At 45.0% G+C, this 23,287-nt stretch overlaps 1 protein-coding gene across 3 annotated transcripts in view; it reads left to right on the forward strand.

Annotated features, from left to right (window-relative positions):
• The window catches only part of PDS5B (PDS5 cohesin associated factor B), a 312,170-nt gene that overhangs the window by 215,823 nt on the left and 73,060 nt on the right, over positions 1-23,287 (forward strand). For all 3 annotated transcript variants that reach the window (XM_074986372.1, XM_074986368.1, XM_074986369.1), the window contains exons 23-24: positions 935-1,071; positions 11,053-11,176. In XM_074986372.1, coding sequence (XP_074842473.1) covers positions 935-1,071; positions 11,053-11,176 — 261 coding nt within the window. The remainder of the gene's footprint in view (positions 1-934; positions 1,072-11,052; positions 11,177-23,287) is intronic.

The raw sequence follows: 23,287 nt of genomic DNA on the forward strand, positions 1-23,287 counted from the left end.
TTGTTAACCAAATGTCCCCATATCATGGGTGTGACTAAATTTCCCGTGATCCCATAAAATTTGTTTATAGCCAACATTCCTGACTCTGTGTTCTGTGCTATTATTTCGCTTTACCCCATAAATGTCTTCCAAGAGCAGTGGACATCTTGGTAATGTTGCTAGATTATACTGACCTCCCATGGTTCATCAGATTCTTTTGTTTGACACCAGTCACGTTCTGGGGGTGCTGGACTAGAGTGGTTCAACCTGTAATACGTTTGTCACATAATTCAAATTAAATATTATGTGCTGTCACAGGACAATAGGTATGAATGGTTTTGGTGGATGGCTTAGTTAGCCATGTTCTCTAACAGACGTTTATGGTAAACCCTCAAGAAGCGTAATTTCGATTTGTGCTTAACTTGCATTAACGGCAAATCAAAACCACCTTCCTTCCCCAACCTCCCAGCTGGGACAGCTGTACGGGCACGCAGCTGCTTGTGGTGCAGTTTCTCTCAGCTGGGAGAAATTGGGGCACAAGAAGCTGTGTATCTCCCACTGGGAGAATCTGGGGGCCACATGGCTGCCCCTCCCATTTCTCCCAGCTGCCTGCTCCCCCAGCCAACTGCCCCCTCATTTACTCAAAATTCAGTTTACGCGGAGGTTGCCCAGGACGTAACCTCCACGTAAATCGAGGGGTTACTGTATTTGAAGTAGTAAATGTATGATTTCTTATACATTGCAATGAAAAATTGTTTTATTTCTAGAACACTAATAGTATTTACACTTCAGAACATTTTGAAACTACATGTTGCAATGATCATGAATGTATGAAGGAATATATTCTCTACCTCATTTAAAGCATTTGAGAAGTGATTAGGCTAAAATGAGACTATTTGAAAAAAATTTTTTTACAGAATGTAGTCTACATATTACTTGTGAACATTTTTTTCAGATCCAAGCCATCAAAATGATGGTTCGATGGTTGCTAGGAATGAAGAATAACCACAGTAAATCAGGAACCTCTACTCTTAGATTGCTAACAACAATACTGCACAGTGATGGAGATTTGACAGAACAGGGAAAAATGAGGTATACTACCAACTATTATGTAAAACTATTCTTTTGGATCATATAACTGCACAGTAATGTCAGTAATTTAGATGGGGTAAGGTGCACTCTATGGAGAAGAATTGAATGGCATTTGGGAAGTGTATTCTCTCTATAAATGTGCCTTTTTATAAGATAATGGTACAGTAGGCTGAATTTCTATATAAAAGGGGCCAAGAAGAGCAAATTATTTTGTAACTATAAATATAATCTGGAATTATAGTAGAGAGTTTGAATGCGTTTTCCTCTACTTTTTGTTTTATCCTTCCACTCTGAAATACTACTCTTCTTGGAAGGAGAAATTGTACAATTTCTCCTTTTTCTCCTTCTAAATTGATTTTGAACAAGTAAATAAAAACTCTTGTGGTACATTTTATGCATAGTTGAAGAAACTCTGCCATTTAGGGAAGAAGGTAGTCTCAGAGGAGTAGCGGTGTTAGTGTGTAGCTTCACAAATAACAAGCAGTTATAACATTTATTAGGTCATGTGCTTTTGTGGGTAAAACACACTTTTTCAGCTGAAAAATAGAGGAAAAACAGAATCCAGGGTTTATACAGCAGAGGAGGAGAAGGACGAAGGGAAGGGGGTTACTTGTCACTAGGAGGACCAGTTAATGAAGTAAATTAACTAGGATGTGTCTCATTTCTGCTAATACCAAAAGTGGGAAAATTGCTCTTGTAATGCATAGAATTAAGAGTGCTATTCAGTCCATGGTTAAAGGTGTCACATTTGTAAATTAATTCCAATTCAGATGTCTCCTTCTAATCTTGTGGTAAAATTGTTTTGTAGAAGAATGGCTACTTTTAAATACATTATTAAATGTCTAGGAAGATTCGCACTCCGCTACAGATTCAGGTGTGATCTCGTTTCTGATGTTTGTCAGTTTATCCTTTGGTGCAGAGACTGTCTGGTTTATCTATCATGTGCCAGCAATGCCCCTCTGCTATGTATATTGATCAAGACAGACGTGGTATATGTCCTGTCACAGCTAGCAGCGTATCCACTTACACATCTTCAGCCCACTCCTTGCTTCCTCTTGCAGAACAAAGCACACAGACTCCCTCCTAAACAGCTGATACATCAGCTCAAGGCCTGGCCCCTTCATGGTTCCAACACATAGAGAACTTGGAAATTGGATGCCTGTTGTAATCTAGAAAAGTGGGCAAGGTTTCAAGTTTGGTGCAGTTTGAGGCAAAATGTCTTACCGTCTGTTACTCTATTCTTGTGTTAAGCTACATAGGGACTCTGAAGAAGTCAGGGTTCTCTCTTTTCACTCAGGCTATATCTACACTACAGCATTCTTCAGAAAGATGATCTTCCAGAAATTCGTCTTTCGGAAGATCTCATCCAGGCACAAAAAGCAGGTCAAAAGTCTGATCTGCTCTTTTGAAAGAGAGTGGCCACACATCCCTATTTGCTCTTTTGAAAGTATGGAGTGGGAAGTGCCATGGTCACATGGCCAGCAAGCCCTTCTGGGAGTGTCAGCTGGCTGCTTCCTTAAAGGGCCCCTCCCAAACACCCCCTCCCTGCACACGCTGGTGAGGCCTCCCTTCTTGCAGACAGCAGAGCACACCATGTGCATGGACCAGAAATCTGGTCAAGAGGGACATGGACTTCCAGCAGCTTCCAGACCTGGACGTTCTCAATGCTGTGGTCAGACTGTTGGCCGCAGTGATCATGGCCACCCTTCACCTCCTCCAGTGGGCAAGCTGCTGCAGCTCCCTCCCCCTGGCTGGAATCGTGCAGTCCCTCTCCCCAAGACCCTGGGTGTGCCTCCTGCCTCTGGAGCCATCCCAGAAGCTCCCAGTGGTGAGATCTAATTGTGATGGGTGAGGTGAGACGACATCCACTGCCCCTGGAACTTCAGGATGACCAAGCAGGCCTTCCTCGAACGCAGACAGCTACTAGCCTGTGTGACACCACTTTGGGGTGGGCAAGGCGACTATCTAGGCTGTCTTCTTGGAGGTAAGGCATTCACTGCCCTCAGATTCCCCAACTGCTTTGGTGCCCTGGGTGGGACCCATGTTGTGATCTGTGCCCTGGACCACAGGACGGGCCACTTTGACAATTGGAAGGGCTGTCACTTGATGGTGCTCCAAGCCCTAGTGGACCATAATGGGCACATTATGGGCATCTGCATGAGCTGATTGGGCCCAGCCACAATGTGTGTGTGTTCTGGAACTCTGGCCTCCCATCAGAGGATGGAAGCAGGGAGTTACATCCCCTGTGGGAGCTCCCGGTCAGAAACATCACCATGCCCCTGTGCATGGGGCGGATGCAGCCTGCCCCTTGCAGCCCTGGCTCATGTGGCTTTCCGCCGGCCACCTCTACCCCACCCAGGAGTTGTTTAACAGCCAGCTCAGCCAGGATTGCAACCCAGTAGTTCACATATTAGGGCACCTGAAGGGCCTCCTCAGATGCCCCCTCATCCACCTGGAGGTTGGGCTGCATGATGTCCCCCAGGTGGTAGGGGCATGCTGAACTGGAGAGCAAGGGTGAGGCCTTCCTGCATGGGTGGGTGGCCAAGGCAGGTGCTGGCTATGAACAGCTGGACGCTGCCCCAAGCCACCAGGACAGTGCAGATCAGGGAGGCCCCCCCCATGAGAGCTTCGCCCACAGACCATAGTGACCCTTCCCCCAGGCAACACCCCCCCAGGCCCCTCCTGCCCATCCACCTCTCACTCCACCCCTGCAAATAACAAGGGAAACAGGAATGTTGAAAAACTAAACAATGTTTTCGAACAAATTCAGACTTCGGCAAACAGAAAAATAACCACAAGTATATGCAAGCAGGAACTGTGTACATTTGGGGGGCCTGGGACAGGGGTGGGGGGTCTTAATTCTCAGAGGGAGCAGGGGGCTGGGAGCGGTAGCAGTCATGGGAGCCCCTACCAGCCGGTATCCCTGTTGGGGCTGGGATAGGGACCGGGCCAGAGGGAGGTAGGTGCCCACCATGGCCACAAGCTGCTGGCTAAGTTCCTGTAAGGTGGTAGGTAGGAGGTCAGGCTGGAGCAGGCTAGTCGGGGCAGGTGGGGCAGGAAGCTGGGCCAGCCGGTTGGCGATGGTGGGGGTGTGCAGTGCCACCCCCTCTTTGGCTCAGGCCTCCTACTGCCAGGCTGTGTCAGCCTATTCCAGCACCAGCCACTTCTCAAGGGTGGCATTTTGCCAGCAGAGGGCGGCCACATAGGTGGCGTCCTCATTGTCCCAGCCACAGCAACGTGCCCTCCAGTGGCATGCCTGCCTAGGTACTGGTAGTAAGGGTTTCCTGGCCCTCTCCAGAGCCTCTGGTGGGCTTCCTGGACTTGAATGGGCTCATCCAGCCCTCAGACGGTGCAGCTGTATGGATGGAAGAGGGGAGAGAGAGAAACAGCATGTCAGTCCTGCTGCCCAGCCCTGAGGGCCGTGCCCCCCACCCTCCCTTTCCAATGGCCCAGTTGACCTGCGGGATTCCGGGCACTGAGGAGTCCCTGCATTAGGTGGAGCATGTTCTGGGTGCAATCCTCCCTCCCTGCCCCCCAACACATGCAGCTCGTGGTGTTGTCCACTGGAGCAGGTGCTGAGTGTTGCTTGCGGCTGTTTCTGTGGGCTGTGAGATGCCACCGTCCGCACTGGATGCCATGGGGCTGGCCTGCTTCCAGCTGTAGTGGAGGCAGGCGCCACCTCCCCAGGCTGTGCAATGCACTGGGTACCTACCGGAGGGTCCCTTGGGAAGGTTGGAGAGGTCCTGCTCAAGGGTGCCTGACTAGATGGCTCTGAGGGGATGGTAGTCAACAGCACCCCATTGCTGGATCCCTCCTTGTCTGAGGGCAACTCCAGCTCTGGAAGGTTGGTCGAGTTGGAGTGTCCCACCAGCTCATCCACCTTCACCTTGTCCAGGGTGGTGCCCATAACTGTGTTGTGGGGGGAGGTGTCCTTACCTGCAAGGAAGCTGTGGCGCTCCCATTAGAAGTGGTGTCCTGCCCCTGAATGTCCTGACACGGAAATACCCTTGTCTCAGCTCCATGACTTTAGAGTGTACCCATTCCTGGGTGCAGGTGGCATGTCCCTGGATGTCCAAGCCAGCAGCCAGTCAGGCAAAGGTGGGGGCATTCTGCTTCTTGCCCGTTGCCTCCTGGAGGACCTCCTCGTCCTACCAGAGTCTGAGCCGGTCCTGGAGCTCTGGCTCGGACCATGAGGAGGCCCTCTTTTTGGTGGCCTGGGCAGGCTCCTGTGATCCCCTGGCCAGCTCCTGGGGGCGGACCCTGTGTGTCATGGTGCTGCTGGCCATTGTGGGCTTCAGCTGAAATGTCAGCTCTGAGTGCATGTTGCTGGGCAGCTCGTGTCCCTGCCCCAGCCATGCTCTCAGCTTCCCGCCACAGGGTTTCTGGGTCCCTGTGCCTTTAGAAGCAGCCAGACACAGGGAGCATAGAGCTCCGCTAGTGTCACCAGGGCATCTCTGCTTGCCAACTGGCTGGCACCATGGAGGACTTCTCTTTCAAGAGAATGGGCCGTAGAGCACCTACATGTTTTCTTTTGAAGGAAGGCGCTCTTACTGATCTGAGACTGGAAGAGTCCCTCCAAAAGAAGCACCATGTTTTTTCGATTTACTTTTGAAAGAGCGTATTCTGTGTGGAGATGCTCCATGTGATCTTTTGAAAGAGCTTTTGAAAAACCTTTCCAAAGAACTTGATAGTGTAGATGCAGCCTCAAAGTACCTGGAGGCCAGCGTGACTTTCCATCAACCAGTAGAGGGATTTTCAATTTTCTCACATCCAACTACAAATTTGTACCTCAAGGATAAAAGATAACTTTTTTGTAACCCAAGTTTTCACCACAAGGTGGTACCTGAACTTAGTTTTAAAGACTGACTGGACTTGCCTTTGAACTTCTGACCACCAATTCACTCACAAACCATTCAGTGAAAACATTTCCTGTTACCCTATCTCAGCAAGGAAAATAGGGATAATCGTGTATATGGCACACCCCTCTTTTACAGTCTGCTTTCACAACAAGGTTACTCTGAGGCCATACCCAAAGGTCATACCCATGGTGACCTCATCTTTTCCCATGAACCAATTGATTAATCTCCTGACATTTCATTATAAGGCTTACCACAATAACAGAGAAACAGTGCTCCACATGCTAGATGTTAGGAGAGCCCTCGCTTTATCTGGACAGAATAAAGGCTTTTAGGAAATTTCCTGAGCTTTCCCTTTCCATTGCAGATAGCTTTCAAGGCACAGTAATATTGGCCAAAACATTTTCCAAATGGGTTTCAAACTGTATCAAATACTGCTATCAGGTTCACAGTGTAGTACCTCTATCCAGAATATGCACACATACCACAAGGTCAATTTCCTCCTTAGTTGCCTTCCTCAAGATTGTCCCTGTCATGGAAATCTGCAGAGCACCTCCCTGATTCTGTGCCTATCTCTGCAGAACACTATGTAATTAATGGGGATTCTGAGCTAGCTTTGGCTCTGCAGTATTATCCATAGTGGACTTGACTCCCAAGCACCAACCTCTTACCCAGGATTCTGATCCTGAGTCACATAAGGTGGAGCACCCTTTGAGATGCTACTTGCAGAGGAAGTTGCTTATTTTGTGCCATAACAATGGTTCTTCAAGATTTCACTGTATGGGTGCTCCATGATCAACACCTCTTTCTACTTCAGTTTTTGATAAGGATTTTGCATTAGAAAAGGAACTGGGAGTGGTTCTCTTGTGCAGTTCTACTTAGCCTTGAGGCAGAGTATGAGGAGGGGTGAGTTTGTGTGCATTCAGAATAGACACTTACAAAAGATCTCCAATATGAAGTGCAGGAGTGTAACTATATTTACAGTGGAGCTCCCCTAGGGATAGTCATCTCAAAGTACCATTGTTGTGGCACAAGATGAAGAATTTGCTCATTTGCATTTAACTTACTTGAGTCATATTGTTTGGAAATTTCCTTATGAGTTGTGAACTTAACTGGTCCTTTATTGGCTTAATGTTTACTGCATCAGTTGTGCTTCGTTGAACCATATTCTTCATAGTACATCATTTGTAACTTGAAACTTCCCATTTACAGGCTACATATATCATTTCTAAATTAAAGGTATAAATGATGGAAGATCTGTATGGTGGTAAATGCATATTTCAGTAGGTAAGATGTTTGATTGCATAAATGCTCATAATCTGCGTTTGCAGTAGTAGTTCTCTATCATTTTTATTTTAATGTAATAAGAGGTGTGTCTAAACTTGAAGTGTTGCACATTATTATAAATGCATAAAAATTTACTGGAGCAGAGGTACATGGAAAGGGTCTCTTCAACCACCATAAATATGATTTCTAACCTCTGTCTTCTCACTTGTACACCTATACAGCCCCAATCAAACTTTCAGCATGTTTTGAAAGTCACCAAGCCCAGCCTTCATCATATGTAGGAATGCTCTGGGTTCTAGTCAGAATGCCACATGGAAAGCACCTTGTAAACCATGTATATCCTGTGGCAGTTGGTTGCAGAAATTTGATCCACCTTAACTGTTGCAGTCTTTCTCACAGAGATGTAGTTTCTCTAGATAGTTGGGTTCATTCAGTGCTTTCTTTTTTAGCTTACAGGTGAATCTTCATAGCTACTATACTCTTTTTAGGGATGTAAAATCCTGTTTAATCAGTTAACCAGTTAAGCGTGATGTTTAATTGATTAAAGGGGGAGCAAACTGGGGCATGGGGGCTGGAGCAGCTTCCCCTCCCACTGCAGCAGGGTCAGAGCAGCTCCTGCCTGAAATTCACCTGTGACAGACAGCGGCTGCTCCAGGTGGCTAACACACCTGGCCTAACCATGGATGGGCTGCTCCCTGCCCCAATGGTTAATCAAAACTGGTAAGCATCAACTGTTTATGGAGTGAGAGAAAAGGTCAGTTCACATACAAGTTTATAAGCTGTTGATTTTTACAAGTGCTTTCAAGGTACGTTTCTTTGCATTATGTATAACAGAGTACTTCACAAAAGTCTGGGTACTCCACTCAATTTATTTATCTGTTTGGTTATACTAGCTGCAGTTTTAAACGTATGGCTAATATCAGAAACCCTTTTTGTAAATGTTCATATTTCTGTTTAATGATCTCTTCTCTTATATAATACCCCATGTGTGAGTACGATTATCCTCATTCCCCAAGTGCTCCCTCCCCTTCTTTATTCATTTTTTACAACTACATGTAACTTGTTTTAATTCAGATTGTAAACTCTTAAGGTCTGGCACTGTCTTACAGTGTTTATGTAATCTCTGGCACAAGTGGATCCTGATTTTTATTCTGGCTTCTGGGCACTGCTGTAATATAAATAATAAATTTGAATAATTTAAATTTTGCGATTCCATAGCCAGTTTGCTTGTAAAATTTGACAAATTAATTTTGAAAATAATGTCTTATACTGCAAAATGAGTTCTTAATTTATTCTTTATAAACCCAAACTACTTATTGCATATGATTCACGTAGCATTCTTGGCTTTTTGTGTCTTCACTTTTTCCCATTATATTTTATTTAAGTCACTATGCCTCAGAATATTCCAGGATTATTCTTCGTGTCCTTTTTTCTTGCTTTTGTAGTTTCTGCATGACTTGAAAAAAAAGTTAGTTAACTTCATTAAAACTTTAAGGTAAAAGACTGGACAATTTCAGTATGTTCAGAATTTCCAAGTATTGTCACTTTCTGTTTGTTAATAAGAATAGTTATAATCTTTACCTTTCTAATCATCCTAACTAAAGATAGATTTAAATAGTCTGGTGGCTGTTGCTCCATAAATACCTGAAAGAAGGATTAAAGAATTCCATATTTGTCATCTTTCAGATGTCAATACTTTTATCCCCTTACCTAATAATGATTCTACTTCTGCTACAAGTTGTCAGGGGGGAAAAGCGCTTTTGTACCTCTTCGTAGATGTGCTGCTGAGGCCTGTTGATGTTTGCATCCCAGTTTTCCATGACAACAGCCGCATTAACCACCATGTGCAGTAAAGCCCTCCAGAATGTTCACTGGTCCCTGGCGTGCATTGTTCCCTTCAAGGCCAATCAGAAGGACCATTTGGTCTTGGTCTCAAGCTCAAAGGGGCCTCAAATTTAGGTACTTTGGGTGCTATCACTGTTCGACTATGGGACGAGTGTTTGAATGGGCTCACCATGCTTCATTACAGCTGTGACACTACAGAAAAGCTAGATTTTTCCCTCACTAAGTAGTGTTTGCACAGAAAAAGGTTATAAAAGCCTTTGTTAGATTTAAAAAATCAAATTGTCTCACTCTTCTTTTTGATGCCTTATTTTGTTTTCATGTGCTGTTATTTTTTATTACGGCTCAGGGCTTCAAAAGCTGGAAGTGGCCTGGGCCTCTCTGGACCTCTGAACTGTTGCGTGGTTATCAGGCACATTTCCTGAAAACCTCTAGAGAGGGTGCAGTGAGTTGGTGCTATGCAGAAGGAGTGGATCTTGCCAAGGCATGGGCCACTGTCCCAGGACCTGATTGATGGGAAGCATTCTATGTCTGTAAGGAATTATTTGCGCACGCCTGACTTAGACTACTTACACAGAGAAAGACAGAGTCTCTACAGCTGTGTCTGAGAGGGAGCTGGCTTTTAGATCAAACTGTAGAGACACCTTTGTAGCTGCCTACAGGCAGACTCAAACCTGGGACCTTTGGAACTTAGTGCAGGCACCTCAACAGCTTGAGATAAAGGCCATCTTAGGCTGTAGAGGATACTTACTCTTTCTCTGTGAAGCAGTCTAGGTACCGCTACATGGGACAGTTAATCACACAGGCTACGTCAACACTACAAAATAACTTCAAAGTTGCTTATTTTGAAGTACAACTTCAGAGTAGAGCATCTATGCACAAAAAGCACACCTATGCTAGATCTTGCCCACCAGCACCATCTGATGGGGCTGCCATGTGCTGGGGGACTGGGACGATGACCGGTGGCTGCAAAACCTCCAGATGACCCAGTGGACATTCAAGGAGCTGTGCCACTGGCTTGCCCCAGCCCTCTAGCACTGGGACCCCACCCCCCACCCCCGTTTTTACCAAATCCCCTCCATTCCTCCTCCAGAGCCAGGCATCCTCAGCTCTTCCTCCAGCGACTCACTAGAGCTGCCATCATTGCTGCCATGCTCTTCTCCCTCGAAGTGCGAGGGTGGGGTGTTATGTGCACAGCGGTACCCTGTGTTCCCCTGGCTCCAAGCATTTTATTGCTCAGTCACACGTATCCTCACAGACTTGTTTCGCATCCCAAGGTCAGCAACCTGACTGTGGACTGGGAGCCCACCTGGGGCGAGCTCTGTGGCCAGGTCTTGCCCAGGGTACTATTATTGGGGGGAGGGGGACACAGTAGAGAACCACAGAGGAGTTTGCATTGGCAGCATCCAAAGCTGCAAATGACTCCTTAAAGAGCCCCATGCGGCTTCGGAGCCACAGGTTGCTGACCCCTCCTTTAGCCCTTTATACTGAGATTTCACTGACCCTTGTATACACAAGGGTATATTGTGTTAATATTCACTGACATATAGACATTATAATAGAACAAACTGGAACCACTTCCTCATGTGAAACTCTCTTTGAGGAAATCGTAAAGGACATTAATTAATTCCCTTGGGGAAAATGTGACAAAGTGTACAGTAAGTAGGCTGTGGTTATTCTGTCATGAAACTGGAAACTATGGTAACCCCTTTCGTACAGCAACTAACACAGAGTTAGCAGAGGTGCCATGCAAAGCTGTAGGTTGGTAGAAATTCCATGTGAAGTATTAATTTACAAGGGTCTAATTTTACTTTAGTTTTTCATATAATTTTTCTTGCAGGGAGAGTCATGTAAATTCCTCCCTGTTCCTTCAAAGTTTTTTCAACATAATGGAGAAAACTTGATTGTTTGACTTGAGGGGACTTGTTTCTGTGACTCAAATACTTAAATAATCTTACCCTAATTTAACCCATCTACTTTTGTGCTTATTTTTCAGTAAACCTGATATGTCTCGCCTGAGGCTGGCTGCTGCTAGTGCTATTGTGAAGCTGGCACAGGAACCTTGTTACCATGAAATCATCACATTAGAACAATACCAGCTGTGTGCATTGGCCGTTAACGTAAGGAAATGGTGGGGGGGCGGGGGAGAGTGTGCGTGCGTGTGTGCGTGCGCGTATGCGCGCCTGGTTGAATTAGCAAATATGTATGCTAATGATCTGTGGCTTCAGATGACTCATAATATTCATTTGAATAGTAATTCTCACCATTCAGATTCCAATTCTGTGTCCTCAATTTCAAATATTTTTATCATCCTAAAAATTCAGGGTTTTTATTAGCATGTTGAAATCATGGTTATTACTCTGTCTTAACAGCAACAAAAAATGATCTAGTAGTAAGAGCTGTGGATCACATGTTAGAACATTGTCATTCTCTGCAACTAAAAGATTTATCTGGTGTCTCTTTGCCATACTTCAACTCGATAATCAAATTATTTTAGTGCTCAAGTAATAATAGAGAGAGATACTGTGCTGTAGTGTTTTTCAAAGATCGATGTGCTTGTGAGCCATGGAAATTTCACTTTGGGATACTGGCTTGTTGTGAGGTCTGTGGGGAAAAAAAAAGTTGTTGTTTTAAAGAATTTAAAGGTATGTCTACGTTGCAATTAAATAACTGCTGCTGGCCTGTATGAGCTGACTTGGGGTCATGGGACTTGGGCTATGAGGTGGCTAATTGCAGTAAAGATGTTTGGTATAGAGCATTTGATTTTTGAACTCTACTTTCACTGTATTTATTTTACTAGTACTTACAGTGCTGTGTGTGATCATGGCTCTTCACAATTAAAATATGCAGCTCACTGCCTCCAGGAGTTTACAGTCTGAATTGGACATAATATGGCAATATTTAACCAAAAAAGTCTCCCCAAGTTCCCTTTCTGAACAAGACTTAAAACAATAAAGATCATGAACTGTTCTTATTGTTGTATACACAGCCCAGTTTTTGTTCGGTTTTTTTACAAGTTAATATATTAAACTTTAGGCCCTTAATTGTTTGCTCCTTCTGTTTGTTCCTATTCTCATTAATGTCATTGCTACTTTCCTTTTTAGTGTTTTAGTAGATTTTAAATATCTATGTTCTCTGGACTCTTAAACATATATCACAAATGCAGGCCCATCTGCAGTTCAACTTGTCACCCTCTTCCCCTACCCCCATCTACCCCAAAAATGTCATCTTGGATGGGTCACCACCCTCTCAAAGCTCAGTATAACCAAAACCAAATGTATAATATGTTCTATACCAGGGATGTGCAATAATTTTGGTGGGGACAGACCAAGGTTTTTCTAAGTGGTCAAGGATCATGCTTTTCTATGGAAGAGATCTGGGACGGACGTTGGGTATAGAAGGAAGTCCAGGGTAGGGGATTGGGAGGGAGTTTAAGTGGAGGAGGGATTTGTCACCTGGGGCAGGGGATTGGGCTGCAGGGTTTGGGGGTGGGGTATGAGTGCGGGAGAGGATTCTAGCCAGGGGGAGGAATGTAAGAAGTCTGCAGGGTCTGGGAGGAAGTTGTGACCCAAGGTAGGGAAGAGGATGGTGCAGAGAGTTCGTATGGTGACTTGAGGCAAGGGTTTGGGGTGCAGGAGAAGATTTTGGCATGGAGGAGAGGTGTAGGACAGGGTATAGGATCTGGGAGGGAGTTGGGGTGCAGTAGGGAGTGTGTGCCAGAGGCAGGCTCTGGACAGGAGGTACTTACTTAAATAGCTCCCAGCCAGCAGCACTCTGAGGCAGGCTTCCAGGCTTGCTAACAGCCCTAGACCCTTCTTTCTGTCTGTGCTGCTCCCGGCACTGGCTAGGTTGTTTTTGACTCTCTCCTCTTTTTCTTGTATCTGGTGTGCAACCACAGACTATCGTCTCATCCTCTACATATTTCAAAGTCCCCAAGGTAATATTGAAAACAGGATATTAGACTTGAGGCATTAGGGTGTTTTTTCTGCATTTCTTCTTTCCTTCTAGTGCCAGTAGCCAAATTTTGTCCCTGCCTTTATCATGGTCCTTCTCAATTATGGCAAGTTCCTCCAGTCTTCTAGATATTCAGCTTGCTTTTAAAATCCTATGTCATTCACCTTCTACCTCCCAATAGGTTCTTTTATGTTCTTTCCTCAACATTTCCATTTGCTCATTGTTTCCAGCCTTGTTGTAACCTTTGTCTACCTCACATTCCACCTCTGTGCCTTCTGTGTATTTTCCCTTTGTCACAGAAGCATTCTGCAAATTTGGTAACCATGTTATACTGCATGCTGTTTTCAGATCTGTCCTACAACCTCAGTTCTACTTAATTTTCTACAAATTGTAAGCTTAAAAAAGGTGTGGGATTTAAAAGCAAATAGAACCATCAAAGTTCATAAATGTCTTACACAGTAACTACAGTATTACTTTTGTCACTCCTGTCCTCTCCACCACTTTTCCTTCTCCCTTTTGTGTGCTTGCAAGCATCTCATGCCGTGTCCTGTAAATTTAGGTTGTAAGCTTTTTTGAGGGAGGACTAGGATTTTGATTTTAGTTCTCTTTCAAGGAGTATTCCCATAGGTGCTCAGCGTATGGAGTTTTGATGCCCTATACTTCTAGTTAGAAGATTGTGCCTGTTGCTGGCTGCCCACCATCCCTCAGTTCCTTCTATACAACCTTTGGCTTAGGTCAAAACCCTAACGCAGAGGTCACCAACCTTTGGGGCAGGATGCTGACATTTGGCCTTTTGACCTCTGTGTACAGTCTGAGTGCTGGTGATACTTTTACAGAGCTATACTGTTTAGGTGGTGGTTGGCAGCATTAGCTGGTCTTTTTTTAATCCACAGGTGCATGACTTTGAGCAGGCTCCCAGCTGCATGGGGGAGGAGAGTGGGACTGAGCTCCCACCTCACATGCTGATGAACAGCTTCCAGTTTACTTCCTTTTTAGTTTTTTCTCTAAAGCTCTCATTTTTCTCAAGGGAAAGAAAAGTTTCACTTAGTTCTTTGTTAGTTAATTTTCTTCCCCCCTTCTCTTACTGTTGGAGTCTGTGCCCATTGGTGCCCCTTCTACCATTATCCCTGGTTCCTCAGGTTTTGAAAAGCGCTCCTTGTGCCATCTCTCAATCCCAGTTTGATGACCATGACCAATGTATAGGATGGTTTAGCTGAGGCCCACATTCCCCAGAAGTGTGCTCACTGTAACATGTATAAAAATATGTATGTACAATCAACAAGATCTTTAAAGACAAAGGGTCTCCAACTAAAACTGATCCTAATGGAGAAATCCTCAGACTGGTGTTGGACTCTGTGGTGAGGTCCCCACCAAGGCAACCTTCACCCATGGCTGCTTCCAGCCACTAGATCCAAGTTAGCTGTGAAGCACAGACTCTCTGCCTTGCCATATGGAGAGCAGCTGAAGAAAAAGCATTCCCCAGCACATAAATCTACCTTGGTCCCGACAGCACAGTCTGCTCCAGACCTTGATGCACTGAGCCTACCTGGTATGCAGACAGTGCAAGGAGATAAGTGAAAGAAAAAGCTTTCCCTGGTTTCTGCTGCATGGCGGAAGAAATGAGCACCTCCGACATCACGAAAAAATTGATACTGACCACTCTTAAGCTGTCTCAGCACAAGTTGGCACCTTTAGTGACACAACCCCTCAAAATGTGCGCCCAGGGTGCCTCAGTACCAAACCCGGCTAAACCATCAGTACCAATTGTCTCTGCACTGGAGCCTTTAACCGCTCAAGCTGACCTCGCGCTGCTCTTCAGCACCAACAAACCCTGATACGCCATGCAGTGATGCTGATATCCACACCTGCAAGCTCAGAGGCACCTTATCTCTCTGATAGGGAAGAAGACATCCAGCTAGTACCGTCAATGCCTAGACATTCTTCATCCAAACATTTGTCACGGTCCCTGTTGTTACTGATGTAGCAGTGACCTCCATATCCATGGATGCCGCTGGTACCAATGCCTCTTATTTGGTCGCCCTGGGTACAATTTAGACACCAAGCCCAACCTCCTTCTCAAAAATGTACAGCACCAATTCAGCTGCTTTTTGCTTCCCCACAGCAAGATTCTGAGGAAGACTTAGAAGAGCAAGGGGTCAGATTGAGCAAAAAAGCATACTGCCTACCCACATCTCCTCCTCATCCCTGGATAAAATAGTTGCGTTATCCCCACCCACTCTGTGGGATGATTTCAGATCTTTCCAGGATCTATTCAAGCAAGTAGCTGATTCCTTGGAGATTTCCCTCTCCAAAATGCCTAAACTGCAGCATAAACTGACTAATATCCTGCATCCTTCTCCATGTGCTCTTCCAATTAATAATGCTGTAATTGACACTGCAAAGGAGTTGCAAACCCCAGCAACTATCCCACCAACAGCTAAGCAGGAGGATAGGAAATATTTTGTCCCTCCTAAGGGAGCAGAGTTTCTTTATGCATCCCACTTCTAACTCCCTGGTTGTAGATGCCATTCATCACAGGGGTAAGCAGACTCAATTTTGCTCTTTCCTATATGCTAAAGATTGGAAAAGTAGACTTCCTTTACAAAAATCATATTCTTCATCTCTTCAGTTTAGAATTGCCAACTACTTGACCCTATTAGCAAGATACACATACAACTTGTTCCAGAACATGAATGTCTTTATTGAACAGCTACCAGAGGAGTACAAGTCTGAGTTTACAGCCAGCTTGGCAGAAGGTTCTTTAAGAGCCAGAATGGCCCTTCAAGCTTCTCTGGACTTTGCTGATAATGCAGTGATACTATGTTGATAATGAGATGGGATTCCTGGCTCCACTCCTCTGGTTTTCCTAAAGAGATAAGAACTAGAATTGAAGGCCTTCCATTTGAAGGGCAGAAGTTATTTGCCAGCCCCAGAGATGCATCCTTACATACCAGGAAAGACTCATGTAATACACTAAAAACATTGAGTATGTATGTACTCCAAACCAAAAAGAAACAAGGTCACTTCTATACCCAACACTTCTAGGCAAGATCAAATCAATATCTTAGATGCCTATATACAAATGCAAGAAGTATGGGTAATAAGCAGGAAGAACTGGAAGTGCTAATAAATAAATACAACTATGACATAGCTGGCATCACGGAAACTTGGTGGGATAATACACGTGCTTGGAATATTGGTATTGAAGGGTACAGCCTGCTTAGGAAGGATAGACAGGGAAGAAAAGGGTGGGAGTGTTGCCTTATACATGTACACACTTGGACTGAGGTGGAGGTGGACTTAGGAGATGGACGTGTTGAGAGTGTCTGGGTTAGACTGAGAGGGGTAAAAAACAAGGCTGATGTCCTGCTAGGAGTCTACTACAGGCCACCTACCCAGCTGGAAGAGGTGGATGAGGCTTTTTTTAAACAACTAACAAACTCATGCAGGGCCCCGGATTTGGTGGTGATGGAGAATTTCAACTATCCAGATATATGTTGGGAAACTAATCAGCGGTGCACAGACTATCCAGTAAGTTCTTGGATTGCATTGGAGACAATTTTTTATTCCAAAAGGTTGAAAAAGCTACCGGGGGAATGCTGTTCTAGATTTGATTTTAACAAATAGGGAGGAATTGGTAGAGAACTTGAAGGTGGAAGGCAACTTGGCTGACAGTGATCATGAAATCACAGAGTTCACAATTCTAAGGAGGGGAAGAAGGGAAAACGGCCAAATAGAGATAATGGATTTCAGGAGGGCAGATTATGGTAAACTCAGAGAGCTGGTAGGTAAGGTACCATGGGAAGCAAAACTGAGGGGAAAAACAGCTGAGGAATGTTGGCAGTTTTTCAAAGGGACATTATTAAGGGCCCAAAAGCAAGCTACCCCCTGTGTAGGAAAGATAGAAAATATGGAAAAAGACCGCCTTGGCTTCACCAGGAGATCTTGCATGATCTCCAAAATAAAAAAGTAATGTTATAAAAAATGGAAACAAGGACAAATTACAAAGGATGAATATAGGCAAACAACACAAGAATGCCGGAGCAAGATTAGAAAGGCTAAGGCACAAAATGAGCTCAAACTAGCTACAGGCATAAAGGAAAACAAGAGGGCTTTTTATAAGTATATTAGAAACAAGAGGAAGACCAGGGACAGGGTAGGGCCATTGCTCAGTGAGGAGGGAGAAAACAGTAACAGGGAACTTGGAAATGGCAGAGATGCTTAATGACTTCTTTGTTTTGGTCTTCACTGAGAAGTCTGATGAAGGAGTGCCCAACATAATGAATGCTAGTGGGAAAGGGGTAGGGTTAGAAGTTGAAATAAAAAAAGAACAAGTTAAAAATCACTTAGAAAAATTAGATGTCTGCAAGTCACCAGGGCCTGATGAAATGCATCCTAGAATACTCAAGGAGCTGGTAGAGGAGATATCTCAACCTTTATCTATCATCTTTGGAAAATCATGGGAGACAGGAGAGATTCCAGAAGACTGGAAAAGGGCAAATATCTATAAAAAGGGGAATAAGAATAACCCAGGAAACTACAGGCCAGTCAGCTTAACTTCTGTGCCAAGGAAGATAATGGAGCAGGTGATTAAGGAAATCATCTGCAAGCACTTGGAAGGTGGTAAGGTGATAGGGAACAGCCAGCATGGGTTTGTAAAGAACAAATCATGTCAAACTAATCTGATACTTTCTTTGATAGGATAATGAGCCTTGTGTGTGGGGGAGGAGCGGTAGATGTGGTATACCTAGACTTTCGTAAAGCATTTGATACGGTCTCGCATGATATTCTTATTTTAAAAAAATAGGCAAATACAATTTAGATGTGGCTACTATAAGGTGGGTGCATAACTGGCTGGATAACCATACTCAGATAGTAGTTCTTAATGGTTCTCAATCCTGCTGGAAAGGTATAACAAGTGGGGTTCCGCAGGGGCCTGTGTTAGGACGGGTTCTGTTCAATATCTTCTTCAACGATTTAGATATTGGCATAGAAAATACACTTTTTAAGTTTGCAGATGATACCAAGTTGGGAGGGGTTGCAACAGCTTTGGAGGATAGGGTCATAATTCAAAATGATCTGGATAAATTGGAGAAATGGTCTGAGGTAAACAGGATGAAGTTTATTAAGGACAAATGCAAAGTGCTCCATTTGGGAAGGAACAATCAGTTTCACACATATATAGAATGGGGAGAGACTGTCTAGGAATGACCACAGCAGAAAGGGATCTAGGGATCATAGTGGACCACAAGCTAAATATGAGTCAACAGTGTGATGCTGTTGCAAAAAAAGCAAACGTGATTCTGAGATGCATTAACAGGTATGTTGTGAACAAGACACGAGAAGTCATTCTTCTGCTCTACTCTGCGCTGGTTAGGCCTCAGCTGGAGTATTGTGTCCAGTTCTGGGCACTGCAGTTCAAGAAAGATGTGGAGAAATTAGAGAGGGTCCAGAAAAGAGCGACAAGAATGATTGAAGGTCTAGAGAATGTGACCTATGAAGAAAGGCTGAAAGAATTGGGCTTGTTTAGTTTAGAAAAGCGAAGATTAAGGGGAGACATGATAGCGGTTTTCAGCTATCTAAAAAGGTGTCATGAGGAGGAGGGAGAAAACTTGTTTTTCTTGGCCTCTGAGGATAGAACAAGAGGCAATGGACTTAAACTGCAGCAAGGGAAGTTTAGGTTGGACGTTAGGAAAAAGTTCCTAACTGTCAGGGTGGTCAAACATGGGAATAAATTGCCACGGGAGGTTGTGGAATGTCCATTGCTGGAGATATTTAAGAACAGGTTAGATAGAAGTCTATCAGGGATGGTTGAGACAGTACTTGGTCCTGCCATTGGGGTAGGGGGCTGGACTCGATGGCCTTTCAAGGTCCCTTCCAGTCCTAGTATTCTGTGATTCTAGGATACCTGTCTCCCTATCAACTGTCATGCCCCTTCGACCAAAGGAAGAGGCAAAGACCATCTGTTCCTGCTGTGGCCATGTTGTAATCTTCATCCTCCCAACAATCATTTTGAGATACTGGTTGAGGGCTTGACAGATTTCCCTTGCCAGCAGCCTTCAGAGTACCAATGTTACCATTGCAGTCTCTTACCTTTCTCCCCAGACTGCAATCCTGTATCGTCATACAGACACTTTGCAAACTATCCACAATGGCGGTTGCATCCCTTTCATCTCCAGGCCCTGATCCAATCTCCCCACCTGCACAATCCATCTTTAGGGATCCTTCACACAAGATCTTATTAGAGCACAAAAACGCCAACTTATGGCACGTAGGAGCAATAGAAAAAGTGTCTGACAAGTATAAGGGCAAGGGCTTTTACTCTAGATATTTTCTCACTCCAAAGGAAACCAGGGTTTGGAAACAGATTCTGGATCTACGTTGACTCATCAGATGTATCAAGCATGAACACTTCAAAATAATAACTTTGGGTACAGTGATAACATTACTACAAAAAGGAGATTGACTGTTGTCCCTTGACTTACAAGATGCCTACTTTCACATACCCATACATCCAGCGCATTACAAATTCCTACAACTCATTCTGGGTCACAAACGTTATCAATATTGCATCCTCCCTTTCAGGTTCATGTCAGCACCTAAGGCTTTCATGAAAATCTTTACAGTAGCAGCAACACATCTATGCAAATGGGAAAACAAAATATTTCCATACCAGGACAATTTTCTAATAGTAGCATTATCACTCGACCAGTCAGCTGTGCCTACTTATGATACGCTTAAGTTCCTCATCAAGCTCTGATTCCAAATTAACTTTCAAAAGTCTAAACTGCATCCCTCTCAACAGTTGGATTTTATAGGGGCCTGTTTAGACACAGGTCAGAGCCATGGGAAGGCTTTCACCATCCCGAGTCACAACAATAACACAAGTCACGACATTAACACAACTCACTACAACAGTCATACAAAGCCCATAAATCATGGCACAACAGTGGCTCTTTTAGGACACATCTGCCAGGACATTTGTCATAAAATACGCATGTGACCCTTATAGGCCTGGCTACATATAGTTTACATATCATCTAAAAATCCTATGAACAAGGGGCAGAGTATGCCTCCTACCATCCAGTCCACCCTCCAATGGTGACTACAGTCAACCAACATAGCAACAGGCATTCGCTTCCAACAACCCAATGCACTGTTTTGAGTTGCAACAGATGCCTCTCAGAGGATGGGAACCCCAAGTGACCCAACATTCCATCCAAAGTTTATGGATGTCAGAAGAGAAGCAGTTACACATAAATATCCTAGAACTTAGGGCAGTCAGTGAAGCTTGCCAACACTTCCTACCAATGGTTCAGCATAAATCCATCAAAATATTCACAAACGGCATAGTCTGCATGTACTATATCAGCCGATGGGATGGTGCCCAGTTGCACCAGCTGTGGAAGGAAGCAATGTTCCTTTGGGACTGGTGCATACACAACCAGGCTTACATTTCTGTGACCTATCTCGCAGGAAAACCGAACTCTATTGCAGACATCCTCTGCAGGTGTTTTCACCAAGACCACAAATGGGAGATGGGAAGACACTTTTTGTACCATATTCCACAATGGGGATTTCCCACTATTGACTTACTTGCTACAGAGACCAATACAAAATGCCTCAATTACTGCTCCTGGGCTTGCAGGGGCAAAAACAATTGATGGGAGATTGATTCTCCATAGCGTGGGGCACACCCCTCCTATACGCTTTTCTATCCTTGTCATTATTACAAAGATATTGCTGAGGGGAAAAATCCTTCAGTGCACACAGCACACATACACCACTCTGGGAATGGACTTGAGCAACACATCTCCAAGAACAACAGTTACAGAAGATACATAAACTGTCTTTTTCAAAACTGCATTTTCCACCTTCTGGTCCTTCCAGTCAGCAGCAACCATGTCAGATGCCTCAAGGGAGCTCTCAACCCCTTGAAGTGCACTGTTAATCAATCCTTCCCAAGCTGAGCCTGTCAAGTCCATGAGTATAGGCTTTGGAAATTCTTAATAAATTGTGCTCTGACTTTGGCCTGGCATGAGGCACCCTCCCACCCATCCACCCATACGTTGGACAGAAGCACTGAGGAGAAATCTTCCAAGCACTCTTAGGCCAGTGAGGTCAGAGGTAATAAGAACTTCTGCAAACAGTGGCATGAAAGAGAAGAAACAAGGCACAAGAAATGAGAAGTTCCTCTCCAGGTCCTCATCCAAAAAGTCAGGAACTTATAAGAGTATGGTTCCAGTCTCCTGACTTTGAAAAGCAGGCATGCCTAAAAATTTGCTGGTTGTAGGAGCCTCCCACACCAATAGTACCATCACTCCATAGTAAGGAGACACCAGTGTTGAAGACTGGTGCAAGCCCAAGACTGCCAGTCTTGTGGAAAGAAAGGAGTTGGAGGATAGTTATGCTATTCCTAAAGTCATTGCTGTCCTTTTGGATCCCGAATCCTTAATTGTGTCAGAACTGATCATGACAAGGGAGGTCTCAACACTGTTTATCTACTGAATACAAGTAAGGAAGAATTGTTCACCAGCCATCTGTGTAGCAGGGGCATAATGATTCCCTTGATGCTGACGGAATTGCAAATGGAGTCAGAAGCTGCCTTTTTTCTCTTACATATCAGATGTTAGTGGAAGAGTATATGACACAAGATTAGACAAAGCAGAGGATCTAGAGCCTCTTGGACACCATCTCTGTTCAATCATGCAAATCAATATCAGTGGTGACCCCTGAAGACTACCTCAATTTCTTTGTGACTGCATGCACTGGCCTTGTTGAGGCTTATGGGACCCCAGACACATTATACACAAAGTCTGTATTGTCTTTTTTATGAGTCCAGAAAACCTTACTCTCTCAGAGATGAGCCTGAACCTCCACAGGAACTAATGGAGGAAGAGGAGGAATTGTATTCAAGAGAACCAACAGCTCCGGTAGTGGTGTCGTCATCCCCACAGTGGTCTTACCAGTCCCAGTTTCCACCAGCTGATGACTTAAAGGCAGTTTCAAGACTTACTAAGGAGGATGATAGGCGTGCTCCAGATCCCTGAGGAGAACATGCTAGACGCACTTCTAGAACTTCTGAATAGGCAGGATAGCTTGCTGGTTAGAGCAGGGTTTCCCAACCTATGGGTCGTGATTACATTTCAAAAGGGTGGCTATGAAGAAGCCATTCACACCCTGATGCGGTTCTCATCTTCTTAATTGGATTAACAGCTATCAGGCAGTTGAGCCAATCAATTACATTAAGAACCATTTCAGCTTCAGCGCAGAGAACTGCATACCTGAGGAGCAGCACCCAGCTCAGGTAAAGTGAGGGCCAGAGTCCAAGATTGGGAAAGAGGGCAGAGCAGATGAGCTCCCTGACTTCCAGCCTCTGAAGAAGATGGGGTTCCCTCAGACCCCAGCATGGTGTCCGCAGCTGGCACTTCCAGCTAGGGGGGTTGGGGGGGGGTCTCACCTAGTTGGAGTTCCCGTGGCTGGCTCTGCCCCAGCCAGCATCCAGCTGTGGGGGTCAGGGGTCCCCACTGCCTGGCCCCAGCCAGCTTCCATCCACGGGGGGTCTGGGTCTCCCCTCTGGCCCTAGCTGGGGTTCCACGGCTAGCTCTGCTGGCCAGGGCTCTGCCCCAGCCAGCTTCCAGCAGTCGGGGGTTGGGGTTCCCCCTACATCTGCGCGAGTAACAGTGCCAGCCAGAGCTCCATGTCCCAGTTGGCTTCCAACCTCAGAGGTCCCTGTGCATCCCCTAGCTCCCTCCAGCCTGTGGGTGACTCCTAGCCCCCCTGAGTGAGACACCCTTAGTCCCCTTCAGCCCCTGAGTGTGACTCCCCTAGCCCCCTCCAGTCCCTGATTGTGGGGTTTAAGCAGGGGGGTGCGGAGCAGTTTGGGTATGAGTGTCTTTCCACCACCACAACTCTGACTGACTATAGTAAATGTAGAGTTATTATTTTATTAATATATTTCCCCTTTTCTCTGAAATATTTATTATGAATATATAAACATGAGTGGGTACAATTTTATATTCTTGCCTCAGGTGCAGAATAGGCTAGTTATGGCACTGCTTTCCTCCCCCCCACCCTCGCTTTTATTTTGACTTGGGTCACCAAGTCGTCTTGATTTGTCCAAATGGGTCCCTGTCTGGAAAAGGTTGAGAACTGCTGGGTTAGAGCACTGGCCTTGTAAACCCAGGGCTGTGAGTTCAAGATTCTGAGGCAGGTTAGATTTAAAACGAAAATCTGAGGGATGTTGATAGGGCCTGCTATGAGTGCAGGGAACTGGA

This window comes from Carettochelys insculpta, chromosome 1, assembly GCF_033958435.1.
Source record: "Carettochelys insculpta isolate YL-2023 chromosome 1, ASM3395843v1, whole genome shotgun sequence".
Lineage (NCBI taxonomy): Eukaryota > Metazoa > Chordata > Testudines > Carettochelyidae > Carettochelys > Carettochelys insculpta.